The sequence below is a fragment of the Schistocerca americana genome, chromosome 4, assembly GCF_021461395.2.
Source record: "Schistocerca americana isolate TAMUIC-IGC-003095 chromosome 4, iqSchAmer2.1, whole genome shotgun sequence".
NCBI classification, from domain to species: domain Eukaryota; kingdom Metazoa; phylum Arthropoda; class Insecta; order Orthoptera; family Acrididae; genus Schistocerca; species Schistocerca americana.
Genome location: NC_060122.1, coordinates 330,740,480 through 330,766,136, shown reverse-complemented (window position 1 = coordinate 330,766,136; position 25,657 = coordinate 330,740,480). Strand labels below are relative to the sequence as shown.

Sequence of the window (25,657 nt, the reverse complement as noted above, 5' to 3'; positions counted from 1 at the left end):
ATTTTTCTTCAAAAGTGACAAACTTTTAAAAATTAACAGTCCTAAAACTTGCTCTCTCCAACTCAAATTTTCATGTTGTCATTTATGAATTCTTCTGCTGAATAGTAACTTTTTGCACTAGTTTCTCATATAAGGATTTTTCCATGTTTCTACATTTATGCTGAGCAATTTTCTTTCTTTCATTTTGTTATAAATTTTCATACCCATATAATGTGGAGTTTGATCATAAAATTTTAAATGGTTGGTGGGCAGCATACAATTATTTTGATTTTTGGTGTTGTAATCTTGTTGAAAATGATTTTCTACAAATAAATCAGGATTACTGTGTGCAAATATAATCACCTCATATATGTATAGTGAGGAAACACTTAATATACTTAGATTTTTTAGGAGTGTATGACATGATTTTCTTCGCCCTACATTGTGCATATTTCTAGTGATGGTTTCCTGAAGTTTTAGTATTTGACACACATGGTTTGAGTTACTCCAAAATACAATTCCATACCTTATTACTGACTCAAAGTAGCTGTGATATTCTACTTTTCTTATGCCCATACTGGCAGCATTGTACAATAGCCTCATTGTAAAGGCTTGGTTATTTAATTTATCTGCAAGTTACTGTATGTGTGATCACCATGATAAGATTTTTATCTAGTTGCATTCCTAGGAATTTCACACAGCAAATCCTGGTTTCTGTGACTGACCTGAATATGATTTAATTTTGCTTGTTTTGTTTTAAACTGTATTAACTGAGTCTTTTCCTTATTTAATTCAAACCCATTTAAATAAAACCAGGTATCTAATTTTTCTAAAGTATTTAATACAACTTGTGGACTTTGATCAATACTGTTACTTTCAATGATCACAGATGTGTCATCTGCAAGTAAAAATGAGGGACACTCAATACTAAGTGGCAGATCATTTATGTAAAACAGGAATATAATGGGACCTAAGAGAGAATCTTGGGATACTCCATGTGAAATTGTTTTCCATTTTGAAGTATAAGTTTCTCTCTTTGATGATATATCCAGTCTTTGTCTTTGGTTGGTTATGTGGGATTTAAACCATTCTAATGCTGTGCCCCTAATTCCATACTTTTCCAGTTTACAGAGTAACAAGGAGTAATTCACACTATCAAAGGCCTTTGATAGGTCACAAAAAAATTCATGTGGCATGTGGTGAGTTGTCTAGAGATGAGCTAATTTTGTCAACAAAATGATTTATAGCAGATACTGTGGTTTTGCCTTTTTGAAATTCATACTCATTTTTTGAGATTATTTTAAATTTTTCTATGAAATTTTGAATTTGTATGGTGACTGCTTTTTCAAATATTTTTGATAGTGATAGAAGAAGAGAAACGGGGCGATAATTTCCCCTATGTTCTTTTGTGCCTTTTTTTAATAGTGGTTTAACTACTGTGTACGTCGGCTGGTCCCGGCAGAGGTTCGAGTCCTCCCTCAGTCATGGGTGTGTGTGTTTGTCCTTAGGATAACTTAGATTAAGTAGTGTGTAAGCTTAGGGACTAATGACCTTAGTAGTTAAGTTCCATAAGATTTCACACACATTTGAACTGTGTACTTCAGTGTGTCTGGAAAATAACCTTCTTGAAGGGACTGGTTAACTATTGTAGTTAGTGCTGTGGAATTATTTCAGAGACTGTTTTTAACACTTTTGTTGATATCCCATTCCATCCTGGTGATGTTTTGCTTTTTAGTGATAGTATCACATTTTCTATAATTTTTATAATAGTTTTGTAAACATACCGAAAAATTCACCTTCAAATTGCTCACTGTTGAAGAAATTTTCCTTGCCTGGGTAATGTTCTGCATTGATGTTTGATCTGTTTGCATTTATAAAGAATTCGTTAAATAATTCAAAAATTTGATCGGGATTTACAATAGTTTTATCCTCTGTCTTGATTTCAGAAATATCATAACCTCTACCTGTGGCACCTGTTTCAGCTTTTATCACTGACCATAATACCTTTGATTTGTTTTCACGATCCAATATAAATCTATTATTTGCCAGTTCTTTGGCTGCCTTTACAACATTTTTCAAAATATGTTCGTAATTTTTTACATAGGTAACAAAATCAGGTATTTTGTTATGTTTTAGTTCCCTATGTAGCCATCTTTTTCTTGCACTGGAGATTTTTATTGCTTCAGTAATCCACTTTACTTTATTTCCTACTTTTCTATGATGTACAATTTCGTTAAAAATGTGTAGAAAGTTATCCAAGAAAGTAACAAAATTTTCAGAACATGAAATACTATGATCAATAGCCCACTCCACCTTATTTAATCTGTGATGGAATAAGTTCATGTTTTTTTGCTGAACTGGCGTTTGGTGTAGGTTTTATTGTTCTTGGTAACTCCATAAATGGAGCACAATGATCAGAAAGTTCTAAATCTAAACAAAACTTATTTGCCCCATTATGAGTATAATTGGTTAAAATATTATCTATACATTTTGCAGACATTTTGTTAACTTGAGTAAAATCAGTGAAATTTGCACTGAAACCTGATATTTGAATCATATCAATGAATTTTGTTGAGTTATTGGCTTCTCTGGCTATATCTATGTTGAAATCAGCAGTTATTATGACTCTTTTCAAGGTTTCTTTTTGAAGTTTTTGCAATAGATACTGGAATTTCGACAAAAAAATGTTTCATTATTTCTGCACATTGAATTCTATAGACAGATAAGATTACAATATTTTTACCTAACTCTATGCAATGGCTTTCATAGATACATTCTTCATTAATGGAATCAAAATTGAATCTTGCTCTATATTCCACTGATCTTTCCACAAGTATGCATGATTCTCCTCATGTTAAATTACTCCTACAAAAGCTGCTGGCAACAAAAAAATTATCAAGGTTATTTAAGATTTTGATACTATCCTTTGTAAGCCAGTGTTCATTCAAGCATAGAAGCTTGATATTTGGTATTTCTGACAAAATGATCTGCAAGTCATTAAGTTTTATTTCTCTGTCATTTGTGGAGTTTGAACGTAACCCATTTATTTTCAAGTGCATTATAAATGTATTGTTACTTTTTTGAATATTCCTAACGACATCTCTTTTGAAATTCTGTTTGTGTGTTTTCATTTCAACTTCATTATCAATTTTTACACCCCTGTCTCTGCATACTAGTTTCCCTTACTAAGTATGAAAGACAAATACCACTGTACATATTGCTGAATGTTGCTGATCCTGGCCTGTTTGCATGCAGTCCATCTAGTCCTGCAGATTTATCACTGATAAATTTATTCGAATCCATGAAAACTGCACCAAGTCTTTTGCACTGCTCTCTGATGCATTTTTTTTTTTTTTTTTTAATCCTGTCTATGTATTTATCACTTACCAATCATCTATGCAGGATACTACTAATAATTAACTTTGATGCTGGGGACACATCATGTGTCAGTGCTTCAATATACTTTACTACTTTGCTGAGGCCTAGTATTGTGTTTTACAGTACATGTGATATGCTATCCTGATCCTAGTTTTTCCTGCAGATGTTGGCCTACAGTCCTAGCATGATGCTCCCACGAATCAACCACTTTGTTTTCCCACTCAGATCAGTTTCAAAAACTGTCTCTTGTATTTTTGTCTGTGGTCTGCTGCACCCTACTTTCTTGTATAGCTGGAAGAGGCTCCTTCCCTTCAGTGTTAACAAAGTTGCATAAATCACTCCCTTTTTACACCTTTTCTGTTACCTTTTCCAATACCCCAATTGTCACCCCAACCTCATCTTTTTAATTTTTTTCCCACTTGCTCTAATACAATTTTGTGACCTTATCTCTCCTGGAAGAGCATAAATCTGCCTGTCCTTTAAGCACATCTTATGTATTGTAACAGTCCTGCTTACTGTCTGGAATTGGAGGTGACAGCGATTGTTAGTCATATTTGTGCACCTTTCTTGTTGGCTGCAGAAATTATGAGGTGACTTTATTATTATTATTATTATTGTTATTATTATTATTCCACACCTCTATACAATCATTTTGCTCTAAAAATAATCTTCTGCTGGCCAGATTTCATAACATTCTTCAGTTATTCATAAATCATTGGTCCTCAACTTGACATAATTCTTACAATATGCAACACCTTAAACCAGCTTCAGCTAAATGCAATTGCAATTTCATGAAAATCACAATGGACAACAATCTGCTCAGAATTATTGATAATGGTAACTCTCTCACCAAAAAATAGAATAGTATTTTAAATAATTTGTCCTGCAAAATGCAAAGATTTTCCATTCTAAAATCTGTAAAACACATCTCTTTAATAATTGCTATTGAGGTATGTAAATTTTCATTAGAAGTAAATAGGTACTGTGATTTCCTTCAATATCTGTGGTTCAAGTGCCGAAGTTTTGACATCTTATACAAATAAAAGCATTTCAGTTAGTACTGAATACTAGACTGTGCTAACTGTTGACATTCTGAACTACTGGTTTGTGTCTTTGTGAGACCCAAACAAAACTACTATTAAAGTATTTTCTATTTTAAGTTATATCAAGTGTCATTTAATAATTATTATTGTAGGCTGGAAGTCAAGCATAACCACAAATATATAATTACATACTCGAAAAAAGATCATGTGTTGTGTTGTTTAGTAAAAAAAGTGTTTCACATTGTTCAGTAGATGGATCTCAGTCTGTCACATTACTTTGTCCATGGATAACCTCATTGTATGTACTTTCTTCTGTCCCATTGTAATTGTCTTGTTGAAACCACAGTTCACACATCCCCACACATAAATTCCACACTGTTAGCTAAAGTTCAGTAGCATGCACATTTGTTACTCACAGTCACACTATTGTAAGTAATGGATGTATATGAATCTACTTTTTAATGGGTTGTTACTGTTGGGTTAATAGTTTTGTGTACATACATAAACAAATTAGTCATACTGGTTGGAACTTTTAACACTGAAAAACATTATATAAACTTAATTGAAATCAAACTTGTGTTGATTCCTATTGGTAAGAACTATGTACTTAGTCCTTAGCCTTGTTAGTTTTTCCTGTGTTTATCATAAAACAAATTGAAGCCTGAATTTATGATTGCCCTTCACATGAACTTTTCATTTTTTGTGAATGAAATGACTAAAGAAGTGAAACTTTGTTAATACCAAATTAATAACTTCATGGTAGCACAAAATGACAATGTCATTTCCAGTAGAAAGATACGCCAGCCATTCAGTTTCACTGAAAGGAAAGCTTTTAACAAGCAGTTGCCCACAAAAGTACCACATGCCTGAAACTTCCTGACAAATGAAACCTATGTACTACTAGATATGGACTTGAATATTGACTTCTGTGTTACATGAGCAGTGGCCCTGCTGATTAAAATATCCAGCCCTGCTGCAAAACAACAAAAATGATTCATTGTGGGTGCAATTGGTACAGCACCATTCAAGAAAATATTATTGCAATTTATGAAAAATGACATTATGTTAGTGACCTTATAACTAAAAATGTGCAATTTTGTGTTCCTTAAGTTAGTCATCTGTATTATAAAATTTGTGCTTTCTTGGTGATTGTTGCATGGTACTGGAGAACTTTCAAGCATATATTTGGTTGATCACTACGTAAATTAAATAAAAAATTGTTTGTTTGTTCTTAGTGTTCAAACTGCAAGAAAACGTGTGTATCTGATGAACTGGACTGCTATGTACTGGACAATAATGGATTTATTATTATTTCTGAAAGTCTTGATAATACAGGAAAGTTCTTTGGTCAAATTGATGGAACAATAATGGACTCCTTGGTACAAGATAAAATTTATAAGAAAGTTGCAGTTTACGATTATCAAGGCGCCTGCGTTGATCAGAAATCTCCATATAGTGCTGCAGGAATTCATGCAAGTGTAAGTTAATATTCAGATCAACACTTCATATGAAAAATAGGTAGTTTTGTAATCATTTGAATTTATATAAGTAATGAAGCAATGAAAATTCTGAGCACTTCTTATTCCCGCAAAAAGTGGGAGCAATATTATTGTTTATATTTACAGTATTAAATACAAATGTAAAGTCAAATCAGAATAATGTTACAGGCTGCACTGCATTGGATACTTAGATAAGTGCAGCCTTCTGAACCATCACAAGCAGTGTGTAAACCAAATAGTTCAACTTTAATTGTTTAATAATCTTCTTTAAATTCTGTGAAGTGCACCAGTTTCCAGACATCATGCATATTTTCAAGCACATTCACTAGCAATAGGAATTTGTGGAATGTGATTGAAAACTGATGTGATATCTGAAATATACACTTGACACAGAACTTTTATTTATTTATTCACATTTTTTGCATGGAGCCTTCAGTATGGTGACTTTTGCAAACATCATATGTATGACTCATAGTGTTACAAATAATAACTATAAAAATCAGTAATATGTATTAAAATTCACTACCATCTTTACAAACATCATTGGTAGTTTAACACATACCATAAATTGTAATTTTGATGAAACTGCCCAATTTGTTTATAAAAACAGTTGGATTTTCGTATGTCTAGCTTGTAAATACTTTGTGTTACAGTCCATCAGTGGATTCTTACTATTTGTTGTTCTAAAATTCATTGGATAAACAAAGGCATTCTTTAATTTAAAAAAAAAAATATTATCTTTGATTTGAACAATCTATAGCTATCAGTTTTCAGGAAATCTGGCAGGTTATTATATGATATCATTCCAGTCTTTCATTTTTAATTTTGTTCTTTGAGTACATTTTGAGCTGCTGTTGTGATCATGTATATCCTTACATTGGTTTTCTGGCAGACAAAAGCCATAATTAATTTACAGAAGTACAAGGAATAGATTGTAAAGTATTTGTGGTGTGTGGAAGGTTCACAGCAAGATTCTCTGGAGCTTAGTCCTTTTATAATACTTAATTACTCTTTTTTTGTTGTACTGAGCGAGGTGGCGCAGTGGTTAGACACTGGACTTGCATTCGGGAGGACGACGGTTCAATCCCGCGTCCGGCCATCCTGATTTAGGTTTTCCGTGATTTCCCTAAATCACTCCAGGAAAATGCCGGGATGGTTCCTCCGAAAGGGCACGGCCGACTTCCTTCCTTAATCTGATGAGACCGATGACCTCGCTGTCTGGTCTCCTTCCCCAAAACAACCCAACCCCTCTTTTTTTGTAGCAGCAGTAGATGTTAAGGTGTGCACCTGTGCAGCATTGCGTCATATTTCTATGCAGTATCTAAGAAGTGGGCGGAGTTTCTGATAGATGAAAATATTAATGTCTTTTTATATTTATTATTCCATAAATTATTATAACAGATATTAGGATAGCATGTTTATTTACACCACTCTTATATTTTCCAAACAATTTTTTTTTTCAATCAGTGATATGCAGACATTTTATATGTATACAATTTTTAAAATTTGTTCATTTTTAATTTGCATTGACAAACGGGTCAAACTTTCATGATGTGGAATGGTTTCAAAGTCAGCAGTAGAGTAATTGAAAATGACACACTCTGCAAGTGTGTGTTCACTAAGCCAACACATATGAGTTAAGTGAACTTGGAGAATAACTGTTGCTGCTTGAGTACCTTTCAGAGCTGTGCTTGATGCTCAGCCATTTTTCCATCAACCTTAAGGTTCACTCTGACCAGTTTCTTACAAATCTTCCTGATGCTTCAAATTACTTTGCAAAAATTACACTTGCAGTTCAGTAACAATATCCCAGCAGTACCCTTCCATATACATAGAATGGTGAGCTAGTTTATAAAATTGACTAATTTGCTTTCTGCACTATATGTAAGGAATAATGTCCAGCTTTTAAAAATGATTATATAGTATGGATTTAACCTCTGCTGGGTGCAACAGTTTATGACTAAAATCACAAATTAACCTCGATGCCCTTGACTAGGATTCATGTACATCCTTATTATGTGCAGCTGTTTCTACAGTTACAGTATGGAAGGTTCTGGCAGAATGTAAAAGAATGTAAATAATTTAGGAGTAAAGGCAATAACCCACCATATAGTAGAGGCGTTGAGTTGTCGACGAGCACACAGACTAGGCTTGTGGATGAATACATTTTTGAGCTAGAGGACACACACACACACACACACACACACACACACACACAACACACACACACACACACACACACACACACACACCTATACGGCTATGATCTCTTAGGTTTTCTCAATTCTATTTATAATGATGTGCTTCTGAGCATTCTCCCAGCAGAAAGTCAGGAAACACCCTGTAATTCAATATAACTTTTTATTATACGTGAAATTTATGTACCGAAGGATACTAAAACTTTACCTTTATACACTGCATCCTTCACTGATATTTCAGGAACTTGCTTTGTCAGGAGATAATAAGTTAGCTATTTCTGAGTATGATTATCTTTGTTTAGAACTCTTCAGTGCTTCCCCCAAACCATTTTAAGTTTATCTGCCAATGCATGATGATTCTTTTGCATCTGAACGTATGAGATTTAGCTGTGTGCCCAAGGAGAGGTTAGCTATTAATGTGGTGTCCATGTTTCGTACATTTTCACCTTTTTTCCAGAATTTAAAAATATTACTGACTTCATGTCACTATGTTACAACAAATTGACTGAGATTTGCTTGAGCCTTTCTCCTCCTTCCAAGCCTTGTCTGCATTTGTATTTCTTTTTTAACTTTGTTGCTTTTAAATGTGTATAACAGGCTATCTGTACTACTCCTATTGCTAAATTGTAAAAATTCTCTCTCTCTCTCTCTCTCTCTCTCTCTCTCTCTCTCCCTCTCCCTCTCCCTCTCCCTCCCTCCCCACCACCCCTCCCCTCTCCTCCCTCCCTCCCTCATTTCCAAATTATATATTTGCCAGTTTCAAATTTTACTTTCCTTTTTAAGTGTTTTTAATTTTTCTTGTGTCTAGTTCTTAACCAGAATCAACTGTAACTGTTGACACTTCTTTAGGCTTAACAAATGTGTCATTTGTGCCCTGTTCATACTTTGTCACTTGCTTAATCTGCATCTGGCTGCTCTCTATTTAATGAATCGATGTAACACCTCAATAGAGCACTGCTTGTTGGTCATTCCAGTAGTTTTTTTGACTTTCTGTGGGTATGTGTTATTGTGAGCTGATTTCTCCTACAATAAGTATGAAAATCACCCCAAAAAGAATAAAGCAGGGTGCATAATTGAACAACAGGTCATGTTAGGAGCTAGAGATAGTGATAATAACCAGGAGTATAATTTTCTAGAGACATAACTCTACATTGTTGAGAGCCACTGGATAAATTTCCCAGTCCATTTATCTACTTCTCATCCATGTAATTGCCAATTAATTGAACCCATTAGTGTGTACTGAAGACAAAAACTAATACCCTCTATTTCCTATCCTCATACCTCAACACATCACCTTGAAATGAATGTGAAGTTAAATGTAGTTCCAAGCATGTTACAGAAAAGTAATTGATATTGCTCTGCTACAAGCAAAGTGACCATTATAACTTCCTGGCAGGTTAAATCTCCCTCCTAGCCCATAAATGGCAGTCAATAATAGCATTGGCCCTGAAAGACACGGTCCTGGATTTGATTCTCATTTTGGCATACAGTTTGAACCTGCCACAATCTTCTGCAAAGTGAAAGCTCGATTCTGGAAAGTAATCAACACTTTTAATTCCTCTCTGCAGACAGGTAATTGTGCAGGCTGAGCCAGCTGCCTGAAACAGTCAATACTCATGTCACACAGCATCATAGGCTCCGACACAACAAAAAATGTTGTGGTTCAATTCTCTTTTTTTTTAAGCTAGAGCTGTTGATAATATGGATGTTTTAATTTTATTTGTTTATTTATTTTAAACTTTGAGATAAATTCTCAATGACTGACCTAATCAATAACATTACTGATTATGGTGCAGTCTGGTACAACCATACACAGAATAACATCCAGAGTAGCTGGTATAATGTCACACAGTGTCTTTAAACACAACACTTAATCAGTCAAAGAATTCATCAGTTGCCAGTTTTTCTTCTTATATCATTACTGCTGACACGGTATACATGAAGTAGCACCCAGATAAAATTTTTCATCTTATTAGGAAAATTTGTCAACACTTAAATAAATAAATATATATATATATTAATGATAATAAGTAACAAAAGTTAGTGCAGACTGCTTGAAATGTGATCTTCCTTTGCAGCCTCTCCTGCCAATGAAATGGTTCCTGCAGTGGGTTGTCAGCAAATTTCTTTGGTTATTGATGAAGACAAATGTCTATCAGCTTTGGGATCCTAGATGGACATTTGCTGATGATGATGGTATACTGTAACAGACTTTTTACACATTTCAATATTTATTATGATGAATAGCTGAAACAGTCTCAAGTTTCAGTCAACAAAATTATGCTATATATTATTTTTTAATTCCTAAAGTTCTTTTCAGCCTCAAAAATGATGACTTCTCACATCTTGTACTGCCACTGTATCATTCTGCAGCTGTCATATTTTCTCTATGTTTGTATATAAAAACAAAGATGAGGTGACTTACCGAACAAAAGCGCTGGCAGGTCGATAGACACACAAACAAACACAAACATACACACAAAATTCAAGCTTTCGCAACAAACTGTTGCCTCATCAGGAAAGAGGGAAGGAGAGGGGAAGACGAAAGGAAGTGGGTTTTAAGGGAGAGGGTAAGGAGTCATTCCAATCCCGGGAGTGGAAAGACTTACCTTAGGGGGAAAAAAGGACAGGTATACACTCGCACACACGCACATATCCATCCACACATACAGACACAAGCAGACATGGTCTTTAAATATGTCTGCTTGTGTCTGTATGTGTGGATGGATATGTGCGTGTGTGTGAGTGTATACCTGTCCTTTTTTCCCCCTAAGGTAAGTCTTTCCACTCCCGGGATTGGAATGACTCCTTACCCTCTCCCTTAAAACCCACTTCCTTTCGTCTTCCCCTCTCCTTCCCTCTTTCCTGATGAGGCAACAGTTTGTTGCGAAAGCTTGAATTTTGTGTGTATGTATGTGTTTGTTTGTGTGTCTATCGACCTGCCAGCGCTTTTGTTCGGTAAGTCACCTCATCTTTGTTTTTATATACAATTTTTCCCACGTGGAATGTTTCCTTCCATTATATTGATTTCTCTATGTTTGATTTTACAATTCATTACTTTAGCAAGTTGACCTTATGCACTGGCAGTCTTTGATTTTTTTCATTTTTATATTACTTGATGGTCCATGCCTAGATTCAGATTCAAATTCTTTATTAGTCATTCAGCATTATTACATGCAGTAGACTTCATCAGTTCACTTAACCTATTAATTTTGTAAAATACATTTTTACATATTTATATAATGGAAGGAAACATTCCACGTGGGAAAAATTATATATAAAAACAAAGATGAGGGGACTTACCGAACAAAAGCGCTGGCAGGTCGATAGACACACAAACAAACACAAACATACACACAAAATTCAAGCTTTCGCAACAAACTGTTGCCTCATCAGGAAAGAGGGAAGGAGAGGGGAAGATGAGAGGAAGTGGGTTTTAAGGGAGAGGGTAAGGAGTCATTCCAATCCCGGGAGCGGAAAGACTTACCTTAGGGGGAGAAAAGGACAGGTATACACTCGCACACACGCACATATCCATCCACACATACAGACACAAGCAGACATATTTAAAGACCAAATATGTCTGCTTGTGTCTGTATGTGTGGATGGATATGTGCGTGTGTGCGAGTGTATACCTGTCCTTTTCTCCCCCTAAGGTAAGTCTTTCCGCTCCCGGGATTGGAATGACTCCTTACCCTCTCCCTTAAAACCCACTTCCTCTCATCTTCCCCTCTCCTTCCCTCTTTCCTGATGAGGCAACAGTTTGTTGCAAAAGCTTGAATTTTGTGTGTATGTTTGTGTTTGTTTGTGTGTCTATCGACCTGCCAGCGCTTTTGTTCGGTAAGTCCCCTCATCTTTGTTTTTATATATAATTTTTTACATATTTAAGTTGATACTGGACATTTCTAAAAATTCTTTTAATAGCATGGGTTAGTTAACAAGAAGTTGTGTAACTTTTTTCTTAAACACTTTTATTAGCATGCTTGAGGCATGTCTAGACAATTTGTTGTATATTTAAATTGCCATATACTAATGACTATTGTTAGTTTTTGTTAATCTATTTTGCGGCATGGACAGAGAAGTATAGATTTGTTACACCTAAATTTGGTAGTTCAGCAAGTATATAGTTAACACTATCACAAATATATAGATTAATAACTGTTAATTTTTTATGTTTAATAAACATTGGTTTGCATTGTGTCCTATTATCTACTTTTACCATACCTCTGATTGCTTTCTTCTGGATCACCAGAATTTCATTAATTTTTTGTTGTTTCCTCTGAGTATTAACCCATACCTTAAAACAGATTGAAAAAAAGCAAAGTACACCATCCTCACATATTCAAATGCCACACAGCATCAAGTATGAAACCTAAAAAATTTGCTATTTGTTTTTCTATTTTTACAGACTTTGATAATCTGAATCACATATTCTGGGTCTTTTTCTCATTTAGCAGTAGACCATTCACATTAAACCATGATGTTGCATTTTCTTTTGCCAAATTCATACTACTAACAAGGGTATCAAATACATGGTTCACATACAGAAAAGTTGTATCATCTGCAGATGTATATGTCTTTATGTCTATGTTTCTTGGTAAGTCATTTACATGTACAAGGAATAGAAGTGGTCCTAATTTAGATCCCTGGGGCATGCTGTGTTGAACCTCAATTGTGTTTCACAGCTGACTTCCTGAACTCATGACTTGCGTCCTTGTATTAAGGTATGATTTGAGGAGTTTTAAACTTTTGTCACATATTCCATTGTACTAAAGTTTAGAGAGCAAAACAGAGCAGCCAAAACAGCCAAAGTCCTTGCTCAGATCACGTAAGGCTACCTGAATGTGAGCATGGTCCTTGAATGTTTCTCACAAATAGTTCTGTGGCTGGTATGGTTGACTTTTATTTTCTGTAACCAAACTGTGATGTGTTTAGCATATCATTTAGTTCTAGGTATTCATACATCTGCTGACTCATTATGCCTTCAATGACTGTGGCTAGTCGTGGAATAAGAGAAATTGGCCTATAGTTTGCTGGATCAGATTTGCTACCCTTCTTAAAGACTGGAGTCACCTTGGATAGTTTGAGAAGTTCAGGAGAAACCCCTTCTATGAGAGACAATTTTATCGAATATGTTAATGGTGCTGCAATGTAATGTATTATTTCTTTCAATAGATAGTCTGAAATATTAAAAATATCTATGCTATATGAATTTCTTATTTCTTTGACAATTTTAAGAACTTCATCTTGAAATACTTCTTTGGAGTGTTTCAAGGAAGGTTTGGCCTGATAATGATTAAGGTTTGTGCTCTTAAGATACTCCATATATGTTACATTGGGTTTACTAATCAACTTTTTGATTTCATCAACACAGCTTACAAAATATTTGTTGAATGTGTCTGATGGCATTGGGGCTGTCTTATCAAAGTTTTTGAGTTCACATTTAATGGTATTGATTACTGACCAGGCTGCTTTGCATTGGTTTTTACTATGTTTTTATGAGATTAGTGTTGTATCTCTGTTTTGCCAGTAGTTGCTCCTTATTACACAGTTTCTTAGTGGTTGTTTCAAGGTCCTTAATTTCATTAGAATTATTTACTTTGCCAAGGCACTTTAACAGCAGTAGCTTATTTTTTAATGTTTCCAACTCCTTGGTGTACCACAATTTACCCTTTCTTGTTTTATGATATTTGTTTGAAATAAGATGAGTTTTCAGCATACATTTTAAGTAATTGTGGAATGTTTCATGAATTGTTTGAGCATTGAAATAATTTGTCTCGGTTAGTTATGCTCAGCTGGTGTGTCAGTTTTCTGAGATTGTTTTTTGTTAGTATTAAGGTATTAGATAACTTTTGTACTGCCTTGTTCCCATGCCCTATTATAAAATGTATTAACTCTACTGTTCACATGGAGTGGTCTGGGAAATCAAATTCCTGTACACTGGTGGCTCTGAATTTACATGATGGAAATTGTGCTGTTTTAGCATATTCAGTAACTCATGTACACTGAATTTGTTACATGGTACATCAAATCTTGAATTAATGTCTCCCCCAGTTATAGTTACATATTTTTCCACTTTGTTCTGTGGCAGAGTGCACTGCGCAAATTATCTAAAAGCGTTTTTTCATCTGGGTCAGGGGAATGGTTAACACATACTTCCATTAGTTTCGAAGTGTTTCTCTACACATGCCCAACTAAGATCTCATGCTCTAAACTCTATTTCATTTGAAACATAGATAACAGTACCACCATTACGGTACTGGAATCTGCAAAAACTGTTTCCATCTTTGTAACCTTTTGGTATGTGGTATTCTATTTGTCCTGGTTTAAGCCAATATTCAGATAAACATAAGAAAGAATACTTATTTTATATTAATGGTTTCTCCAGTATTTCAGCTTTACTTTCAAGACCCTGAATGTTTAGAAATAAGATTTTGTTGTTGCTGCTGGTGCTGCTGCTTCTGATGATGGTGTTGCTACTGTTTCACTTATTTCTGGTGTTTGCTCTTCCACAACTACTGTGCTGTTCTGTGAGCTGCTTGCATTTGGGATGTTCACTTGCATTAACAAAACTCACATTTGTCTTGGAGGGCTGTAGCTTCACTGAAGCAAATTTCCCATTTGAGTCTCGAGGTAACCCATACATCTTGTCCTGAGATGTACGACTCCTGTACCATCACACTGCACATTTGAAATTTTATTTAGTACATCCAAATATTTTGTTACATTTTCAAACAGTCTGCAAATATTTTGCATCTCTACATTTACACTTTCAGTTTCTTTGTTTACACAGGACCATTCTCTCAAGTCATAAAGATGTGGCACTGAAGAAACAATAATGTGTAATGAGATTAAAAAACCTTTTTTTCATTCCTTGCGTCATCGTTTGATCCTGCCAGAAAGACAAAAAAGTTCTTTTTGCTCAATTAGGAAATTTCTTCCTGACTCATTGATGGGGCACCACTGCTTTTCACTCCTGGCTTTATTATGCAATTAAAATTCTGACTGCTTGTCTGCCGTAATTCAGTGGCCATATTTCACCCTTGGCTGGCTGCATACAGTTCAATTTACATGTACTTGCTATTCAGAGCTTACCGATTTTCTGTCTACCTTTGCTGTGTGCAATGTATTTTTTGGAACTTTTTATTTTGTCTTTTTTGCTAACATAAGACTTCAGTTTTGTGAAGCAGTGTGATAAAATTCTCTACAAAACTTGAAAAATCACCTTTAAAAATTTCTAAACATTAGTAAGTACAAAAATACTTTTGTTATCATATTATCCTTACTTGTAACAGCATGCATCATGTGAGATCAGTGGTTTGATTCTCACTAGATTGAACATACCTTTATTTAAATTTTGTTTATATTATTGTATGAAAATATTAATCAACAAATACTGAATCATAATTTTTTAACAAAATTAACGTCCTTCTATATTTAATTTCTGGTCATATAAGAAAATTAAAATTTGGTACAAACATCCTAAATGCTTCATTGTTAAATGGGAAAAAAAAAACGCTTCAATAATACCGTCCAATCTCTACAAATAAAAAAGTATTATATTTTCTATTTGATGTTCTACATATTTGTACTAAATTTTAATTTCCTGCCAGTACTCAGATTTCATGGGATAAATAACTAAAAACAATAAGGCAGCAGTTTTATCTAAAATTTATAATCCAGTATTTATTAGTTGTTGTTGTTGTTGTTGTAGTGGTGGTTGTGAGTCTGAAGACTGGTTTGATGCAGCTTTCATTTGCTAATTCACATATCTATTTGTTAATAAATATTAAATTTAGATAAATGATAAAAGATTTCTTGCAACATTAGCATAAAAAGATCTTCCAGGCAGTGAGCTTCAAATCTCATAAGTATCAAGAAAAGCAAAGATAGCCAGAACATAAAGTCCCCTTGTAAATAGGATCTTGAGATGAACAACCTACAGCAGCACTCCTTACAGAAATAAAATGGCCTCTGTTATGAGGCTCCAGAAAATAGCTGTAGTAAGATCACATGATTGAGGTTAGCTAACTTTGCCACTTCCACTAGCTGCCCCCCCCCCCCCCCCAAAAAAAAAAATTAAAAAAAAAAACGGGGGGGGGGGGGGGGGAGGGGGATTTGTGGTGACAGACTTTGACAATTCACAGGGGTTGGACAGAAATATGGAAACACCAAAAACACAACACATTACCAAGCCCAATATGGTATGGAAAACCAGTTGGCTTTCAAAACAGCTTTCTCATCTCAGAATAGATGGATAATGTCCTGTATGGTTTTCAAGGCAATATGACACCATTCATCCTACAAAATGGTGGCAACTTCAGGTAACAATGATGGAAGTGGATAGCAATCACACACCCTTCTCTCCAAAGTAGACCACAAAGGCTCAATTCAGTAATATTGAGATCTGGTGAGTGTGGTGGCCAAGGGTGATGCGACAATTCATCCTCATGCTCACAAAACCAGCCCTGGATGATGAACAGAGGCCCTGTCATCTTTGAACATATTGTCCCCATTGGGCAACAAACATCGTACTATAGAAGGAGCTGATTATCCGAAATGGTCGCAGAATCCTTGGCAGTAAGGTGACCTTGCAGAGTAACCATAGGGCCCATGGATTACCATGCCCAAATATTCACTGAACCCCTACCATATTTTACTCTTGGGATATAATCTTGGCCAGAAGTGATGAAGAAAAGGCTACTGCTAGAGCGGAGAAGCAAAACCATCTGCCTCTGCTTCAAATCTATTTCTCTGAAATAAACTATCTAGATTGCTTATTTTTTTTAAAATGTATTACGTCATTTCTAAAATATTTTGGCTACTCACATCATCATGCCCCAGCTCAGGACCTCTGAAACAAAATTAAGTGTCAACATGTAGAAAATCTTGTGCTATATAGGCAGCTGACATTCAGCTTTGACAAAGGTTTTCTCCGCAGTGACATTGAACTTCATTTTCAGAGTTCACAGTTTGAGTCCAATGGAGGTAGTAGATAAAAAATGCTATGGAATAATGTAATAAACAAAAGCTCTTAAGCAATATAGACCTTAAGTTCATAGACATTATTGACTCATTTCAGGAATTTGTTTACTTTATTGATTTTGAAATTTCTCCACATCCACTTTTCACATGAAACAAGTCAATATCTCAACAATGCCCACCAGCCACAATGAGGAGTCCATTCCTACCAAGCAGGAGTTCTTGAAAAATGATGCTTGCTATAAGAGAACCTGATATCCTTCAGTTCGCATTTGTGGCAACAAGGGGTGCCCCTCACTCTCGATATTGGTGCAACTCACCGAGGCCACGTGAAACTGATCACCAGTTGCCAACATTGCTTCCAACTCATCCATCAATTTCCATTAATGTTTGCTGGTGAAAATTACTGGCAAGTTTAGCACTTGTAACCATAGAAACAAGAAAATTATTAATAGCACTGCTGAAAACTAGATGCTGGTCACTTCCACACTGAAGAATGTAAGAAAGTGTCCTGAGTTCATGTAAAAGCTAAGTAAAGAGTTTACTGTGGATGCTGCTGCAGATAGCTATCAACTCCACAAGAGCTGCTGCACTGACAAGGGAACATTCCCTAGTGTCATTGAACGATCTTGATGAAACTTGGCAGATGTGTAGAGGGGGCAAAATAGTGAAATATCTATCTTTTTATTTGTGCCCAATTTCACTGTTCACTTTTAAGAGGCAAAGCACACAAAGAAAGGTAATTTGACACATAAGTTTAGAGGGAATAGCTTCAAAACCATGAAATTTAAAAAATTTGTTTAGTATAAAAGTTGAAATTTAACTAACATTCTTGAAAACTGTATAATCAACTTCTGAAGAAATTTGAAAATTTGCAAATTACACCATCATTAATGAATTTTCCAAAATAAGAAACTTTTGTTACAATGTGAATTAAGGAAGCTATCAAGGTACCAACATCCTTGTGTAATAAAGCTGGTTCTGTAATACAATTTTTTGAAAATAAGTTGTACACAATGTGCTGTCAGAGTATGTGCAGCATCCCTAATTAAAATGCCTAGATGTTAATTATTATTCTAATTATTTGTTTTACTTATTTTGGTTTATGTTTTACACTGTTATTTGCATTGTACTTTTTTCATTTTTTAGTTTACCATTTCAGATAGGTGTATTTTATTAACTGAAAATAATAATTGACCCATTATTATGATAAAAAATCATTGCAGTAATATAATCAGTAAAGAAATGCATACAGCGTAATGCTTTTTTACACCATGCATACAAAATGAATAAGTTTCTCCTGCACTAGGAAATACAATATCTGTCAAATATTGTTTGACTTGTTCAGATGTTGGCTTACCAAATTTTTATGTTGTCACAATAACATTTGAGGCTTCATAAAGAGATTCTTGGATCAAACTCTCCATTAGTTTCTCATAAAACTATGAAAAGGGGGGTAAGCACTTTGTGAGCTACAGAGACTGTAGGCTCAATGTGTAACTGTAAGTAACTGATGACAATGACTGCACCATGAATTCAACTTTCATTGCACCCTTTTGGAAAGAAGTACATTCAGAGTGTAACTGCAGGTTGAATCCATTCCGATAAGAGTTATACACATTTCAGCCCCTTCTGAACTTGCACTACAAATCATAAAATGACCTCATTGAGATCATTTTTGTCATTTATATTGTGTTTAATTGTAAACCTTATTATTTTCCAAGATACAGTTTCATGTTCCTTTTTAAAATGCAGTAGCCATTTGGGGCTTAACTTGAAGTTGTGTAACTTTAGTTCTCTGTTCATTTGCAAGGCCCACTTTTCGAGGGCAGTATCATGGATAACGAGTTGATGACCCATGGCCTCTAGTACTTTTTGTGAAGTCCAGTGGCATATTACCTTTAACTTATCATATTTTGAGCCATCATGAAGAACACACTTTCCCCAGTGATACAGCTGTCTCACTGACATAACTTTGTGATCTTTATGTGCCCAGATGAAAGCAACCTTTTTCCCTTGTTTCTGTTTTTCCAAAATTCAACTGCATATTTCTGGTATTCAAAATTTAATTCACTTTCTGAAGAAAGACATTGCCTGGGATGAAAGACTCTTCACATGTTTTGTAGACAGGTACACAATCATAATCAATCATTGTTTCATCTTAGAGCTCTGATCCATCAAACTATACCCATTATCTTGTTCCACAATAGTCGAATGCTCATCAATGCTGTCACAAATCAGTACTACAATGGTGTCTTTCAGTTCCACATCCTGTGAACTGAGAGAACTCTCAGGGAATTCCATACTGCTGAAATGATCGTTTAGAATTTGACAAATATTAACTGGGTTAATGATCAGTATCTTCCCAATAGGCATGTGTAGAGCATCTCATTGCCAATTCGATGCTGCCTGTGTTGTAGACCTGACTTGTTCTGCTCATCTGCTGTGATTGTTTTTGCTTGTGCTGTTTTCTTTTTGTTTAATTTTTTATGATGTCAAGTTTAAGTGAACAACACACAGCTGTGAAATTTTGTTTTCTACTCAGCAAAAATGCTGCTGAAACTGTTTTAATGTTGAAAACAGATTACCAAGATGATGGTATTGGAAAAACTCAAGTGTATGAGTGGTTTGCTCAATTTAAAAATGGCAACATGTTGACTGATGACAAACCTCATTCTGTAAGTCCATCAACTGCCAAAATCGACAAAAATATTGAAAAAATTTGAGAGCCTTTGCTGACAGACCATCAACAGACAGTTAATCAACTGTCAGAGATTAGTGGCAGACAGGAGACTGGTTCTTACACCATGACACTGCAACTGCACACACAGCCATCTCTGTTAGACAGTTTTTGGCTAAAAATGGCATGGTTCCACTGCCTCACATACCTCACTTTCCTGGCCTGTCTCCATGTGACTTTTCTGTATTTCCATGCATGGAAAAGGGCATGAAAGGACACCACAACACTGAAGAAGACAAGAAAAAAACAAAGGGAGGAGCTATCAGCCATTTCCAAAGATGACTGCAGAAAATGTTTTGAACTATGGAATTAGTTGTAATGGAGGATTTTTTGAAGGGGATAAGATTTTTTGTAAACAACTTAAAAATATGTAAATTTTAAAAAATAATTCTTGTTTTTACTGGGTACCCCCTCATACACAATAAAAAGTCATACACCATTGGGAAACAAGTTTGTTCAACACAGGTTCAGTGAAAACTGAGAAGTACAGGCAGTCTGAAGAAGAATCCATAGAAATATCTGTGTTGATGAACACGTCCTGAAATCCACTTGATGCAAAGAACATTCTGTCAGAGTGGGGTCCTGAAGAGGTCCGGGAGTTGCGCAGTGATGTGTAGTTCCATAGTAGTAGTAAACGGCAGATGAAGCTGCTGCAGAACCGTCAGCAGCAGCTTATACAATAGGTGGCACCAACGAGAAGACACCAACATGCGCGTTTCTCAGAGACTCACGTTGTTATCTGTGGTGTTTCCATCTATCTGTACAGCCTTGTACCCCATGAGCTGTTAGTTGGTGAACCTCAGTAGACTGCAGGCCATGAACTGCATGCATCTCTGGGCTGTGGCTAGTGACAAGTGGTGTCAGACAGGGCCAACTTCTAGAGTTGGTAACAGGGTGTATTACTGCATGTTACAAAATTTTATAATCTTCAGCTAGTTGTCTTCAGAAACAGCTATTAATGTATGAAACAAATCTTGAAACCACCATTGTCATGTCATGAACAACTTGTGCAAAGACTGTTTCCGACAGGTAGCATGCCGAGCCGTACATACTCAAATGCTTTGTCCCAACAGATCAGCTTTTGCTGATGGTGCACACACAGTTTGTGAGACCTTCTCTTCAAGAGTCTACAGAGATGCACCACAAAGAGAATGTGACTTATACGATTCAGCCATCAGTCTCTGTAGCCGTCAAACTGTTTGTGCCCCTTTTCATAGTTTTAAAAGAAACTAAGGGAGAGTCTAGACCAAGAATTCAATAATCTCTTTATGAACCGCCAAATGTTCTCATGATGGCATTGAAATCTGGTAAGCTAACATCTAAATGAGACAAATGATATTTGACAGATGTCTTTCCAAGTGTGGGAGAAAATTCATTCATTTTTGTACTTGATGGAAAAAAACATTATGTTGTAAGCATTTCTTTACTGATTTTCATTACTGTACTATTTTCAATTAACAGACTACATGTATGTGAAATGGTAAACTAAAAAATTTACAGTGTAATACAACAACTTAAAATATAAACCAAAACAAGTAAAAAAATTAGAATAACGATGAACATTTACATATTTTAATTAGGTATGTTGCACATACTCTGACAGAACATTGTGTTCAACTTATTTTCCAAAAATCTTATCACAGAAACCAGGTCTGTTGTACATGGATGGATGTGACATGAAAGTTTCTTTAATTCTTCTTGTGACAGAAGTTTCCATTTTGCAAAATTCATCAGTGGTGGTGGGGTAATTTGCAAATTTTCAAATTTTTTTCAAAAGTTGATTGTAAAATTTTCAAGAATGTTAGTTACGCTTCGGCTTTTATATGAAGCACATTTTTTAATATTTCATGGTTTTGAAGATATTCCCTCTAAATATAATATGCCAAATTACCTTCCAGAGAGTATTTTACCCCTTAAATGTGAAATTGGGCTCAAACAAAAAGATACATTTTCCATTATTTTTCCCTCTCTACACACAAAGTCTGATCTTGTTTCATCCAGATCATTCATTGATACTTGGAAATGTTACCTTGTGAGATTAGTAATACAGGCCAATGAAAAAAAAATTAACTTCTTTTACCTTGATAGTTGATGTTTATAGATATTTACGAGCTGAATCCAAATCTAGCCTTAGTGGTGTTTTTTTTTTTTTTTTTTTTTTTTTTTTTTTTTTTTTTTTTAATCACCCATAGTTTTCGAGCAATATGCTTTTTATTATATAGTATAAAAATTCTACATTATAGGGTAAATGGGGAAATTAATGAAATACTTTGTTACAACATAAGCATGATTTGTATTTAAAGTAAGCTTCTTAAAACAATGATACGTGTTAATAGAGGTTTCACTTGTAAGCTGAAACTGTTTGTATTGTCTTTCTTTCTTTCATTCTTTGAAGCTTCTTGTGTAGCTTTTTCTACGATGAGTTGCTTGCTGAACTTCTCGGTGAAGTGGCCAACAGTAGTCCCCCATGATGTTGGTGTTCCAGCAGCCTTGGTAACATTTTTCCATCACTTTAATGTCCTGGAGAAAATGCTCTCCTTACTCCTCACTAACATCTCTCATATTGTCCAGGAAGTAATCAGGGTGACTGTTCAAAAAGTGAACTTACAGGCTCATTAAACATCCTAAAGTTTTAAACTTCTTTAACATTGTAGCTATAATAGAAACATAATCTGGGTCCTATTCAGGTCCTAAGAACTTTGTAATGACTTATTTGAATGATATCCATGTTTATTTCTCATTTAACGTCATTGTGTGTTCAAAGTTAACATCAAACATCAATTTTTCTAATGTCAGGTCTGACAAAGATGCCTTCTTTTAGTTTAGCTTCTAAAAGGTGTAGAAACTTTTGGCAGAGATACTTGAAGCATGGTCCATCTTTAGGCAAAGCCTTTACAAACTGTTTCATTAGGCCTAACTTTATATACAGAGGTGGTAGGAGTATGTTTTTCGGATCTACAAGGTTTTTGAGTAGAATGTTCTTCTCACCAGGTTTTAAAGACTCCCTCACAGACCAGTTCTTTCTGCACCAGTGTTGTTCCCTAGCACTACTGTCCCATTCACACAAGAAACATGGAAATTTGGTAAAGCCACCTTGCTGACAAAGGAGCAGGCATGTTACTTTTTGATAGCCACATATCATCCAACCATGAGCAGAATAGCCTATTTTATTTAGCACTATTTCTAGGTTTTCATAGCTTTCTTTCATATGTATAGAATGTCCAACAAGTATAGATGCATACATGTTACCATTGTAACAAAACAGCCTTTAAACTAGTTTTGGATGAATCAATAAACAGCCTCCAGTCTTTCTTTTTGTATTAAGTACCAAACTCATTCATCAGACTGGGAATGTCTGAGCAGTACACTAAATCAACTTCTTATTGATAAAACTTGGAAAATTGCTGCTCTCTCTTTCTACACATGTATATACTGGTTCCAACTGCCAATAAGTTCTTTTCTTTTAATCTAGAGCCAAGCAATTCAGCTTTTTCTTTCGTTAAACCCAGATCCCTAACCAAATCGTTAAGCTCAGTCTGAGTAAACAATTTGGGCTCTAGACTTTCTGTGTTACAATTGAAATCATTATCATCTGGTTCATGTAAATCAGATTGTACACCAGAAAATACTTCTGTTGGAATAGAATTTAAATCATCTGGTGGTTCAGGAACTGGCAAATCTACACCACCCCCTATTGGTCGCATGGCAGATGGAAGGTTAGGGTAGCTTATTACCTTCTTGTTTCTCAAATTATGACCAGTAATGTCAACACTGCAAAAGTAGCAATCATCAGAATGATTTCTTCGCTCCCTCCATATCATAGGAACAGCAAATCTAAAGGCTTTTTTCTACTTTTTGGACCATTTTCTCAGATCTTCAACACACACATAACATACCTTATGTGGTGCCCAAGATTTACCTTGATCACCAAGTTTAGATCATAAGTATAATATATAAACCTTTTTCACAGAGTCCACAATGTTTATTTGTTGTTTTTAATCATAAATTCACCACAAATATAACAAAAACTGTCAGCAGAGTTTTTACGACGATTAGACATTGTACTGAGCACATGTACAGGAAACAGGAAAGTGACTTTAGGTTGACAGTAAACAAAACACAATCTGTTAACACAAAAATAGAATCGACCTTTTTTTGCTAGCAAATGTTTTTCATCTGTGTTACCAACATCATCTATGTTCATAACATATTTTAACTATATAAATGCTGTTAAATTCTTTAAAAAATCGGTTAATGTAATAAATTTCACTGGAAAATATGAAGAAATGGTGGGTGATACAGTTTTTTAAGTATCATATTTTTATTTCCCACCCTAAAAAAACATAAGAATAAGGCATTTTCAGCAAAAAAAAAAAAAAAAAAAAAAAAAAAAAAAAAAAAAAAAAAAAAAAAAAAAAAAAAAAATTCCATCATTGGCCTGTGTTATTGATCTGGATGACACTGTGAAAACGTCATACTTCTTGCTTTCACAAACTTAATAGCTACTGTTCTGCCACATCCTTAGCTATGGAATTTAGAGGCTATTGAAGAACATAAATCATCAGAACACCAATTACAATTTCTGTATGTATCCCAGAAAATTACTTACCTATTTGAATTTTTTTCTGGGAGGTTATAATTCTTTGATGAACATAGCAGTAAGTTCTGAATGGTCTTTGACAACTGTAATGAACAGAGATTGAATGTCTAAATAAATTTAGTTGTAAGCTGATTTGTTGGACTTCTCCAAAAATGTAATTCATTTGTTAAAGAAGTTGATTATCAAACGCTCCTCCATCCCTTTCATGAAAATAATTCTGACCAATCAAGACTCACAAAAGAGACAGGGAAGGTTAGAAGTAGAGAGTATTAGTTGTTACAAGTCTGTTAGTTCCACAAATTTGTCCAGCAAACTTCAGTGAAAATGACAAAGACAGATATGTTTTACATCATGAAAAAGATCGGTCTTAGATTCTATGACTACAACTTCCAAGGAAATTAAGGGCTAAATTACTATCTTCCATAGACATAAAAATGATGCTACAGTGGTGACAGAAAACTTTGTGCTTTTATGCAGGCTTACAGACAGTCATTCTTCCTAAGTACTTCTTAATAGGAATTGGGCTAATGATACACATGCGCCATGGATCACTCACCACATGCCATACATAGACTTGCTGAACAATTATACATAGTGTGTCAGGAAGAATACACACACACACACACACACACACACACACACACACACACACACACACACAAACATAGCAGTAAGTTCCTAATGGTTTCTGACAACTGTTTCACTCTCCCAAGTGTGTGTGTGTGTGTGTGCGTGTGTGTGTGTGTGTGTGTGTGTGTTTTCCACATCTTCTCATAAATCACTGGAACAATCTCAACAAAACGTGGGACACACATCTCTTGCTGCCAGGCAACAATCATTGTGCGGGTGACAAACTCCTATCATAGTTCAGGTTATATGACATCTTAAAGACTGAGATCTGTGAAAAACTGCTGCATCATGCATGACATTTAAATTTATTACTTCTGTGCTACTAACTCTATTCACAATAAATTTCACAAGAAGTATCAACATACACCGCTAAATGCACCAGCAAAATTATATCGTGTTAGCACACATAGTTCATGAGGTATGCCATCATAAACACTGAGATGTGTGAAAAAATGCTAAATTCTGCATGACATTTAAATTTATTACTTCTTTTCTACTAAACATATTCTCAAAATATTTTTCAGACAGTATCCACATATGGTTCTGAATGTACCTACAAAACTGTATCACTGTTTGACTCATAGATCAGGAGATACTATGTCATAAAT

The 25,657-nt window shown here is 35.0% G+C and overlaps 1 protein-coding gene across 1 annotated transcript in view; it reads left to right on the top strand.

Annotated features, from left to right (window-relative positions):
* The window catches only part of LOC124613049 (voltage-dependent calcium channel subunit alpha-2/delta-3), a 622,965-nt gene that overhangs the window by 583,564 nt on the left and 13,744 nt on the right, over positions 1–25,657 (top strand). Inside the window, exons 21-22 of the mRNA XM_047141624.1 lie at positions 5,636–5,878; positions 10,176–10,293. Coding sequence (XP_046997580.1) covers positions 5,636–5,878; positions 10,176–10,293 — 361 coding nt within the window. The remainder of the gene's footprint in view (positions 1–5,635; positions 5,879–10,175; positions 10,294–25,657) is intronic.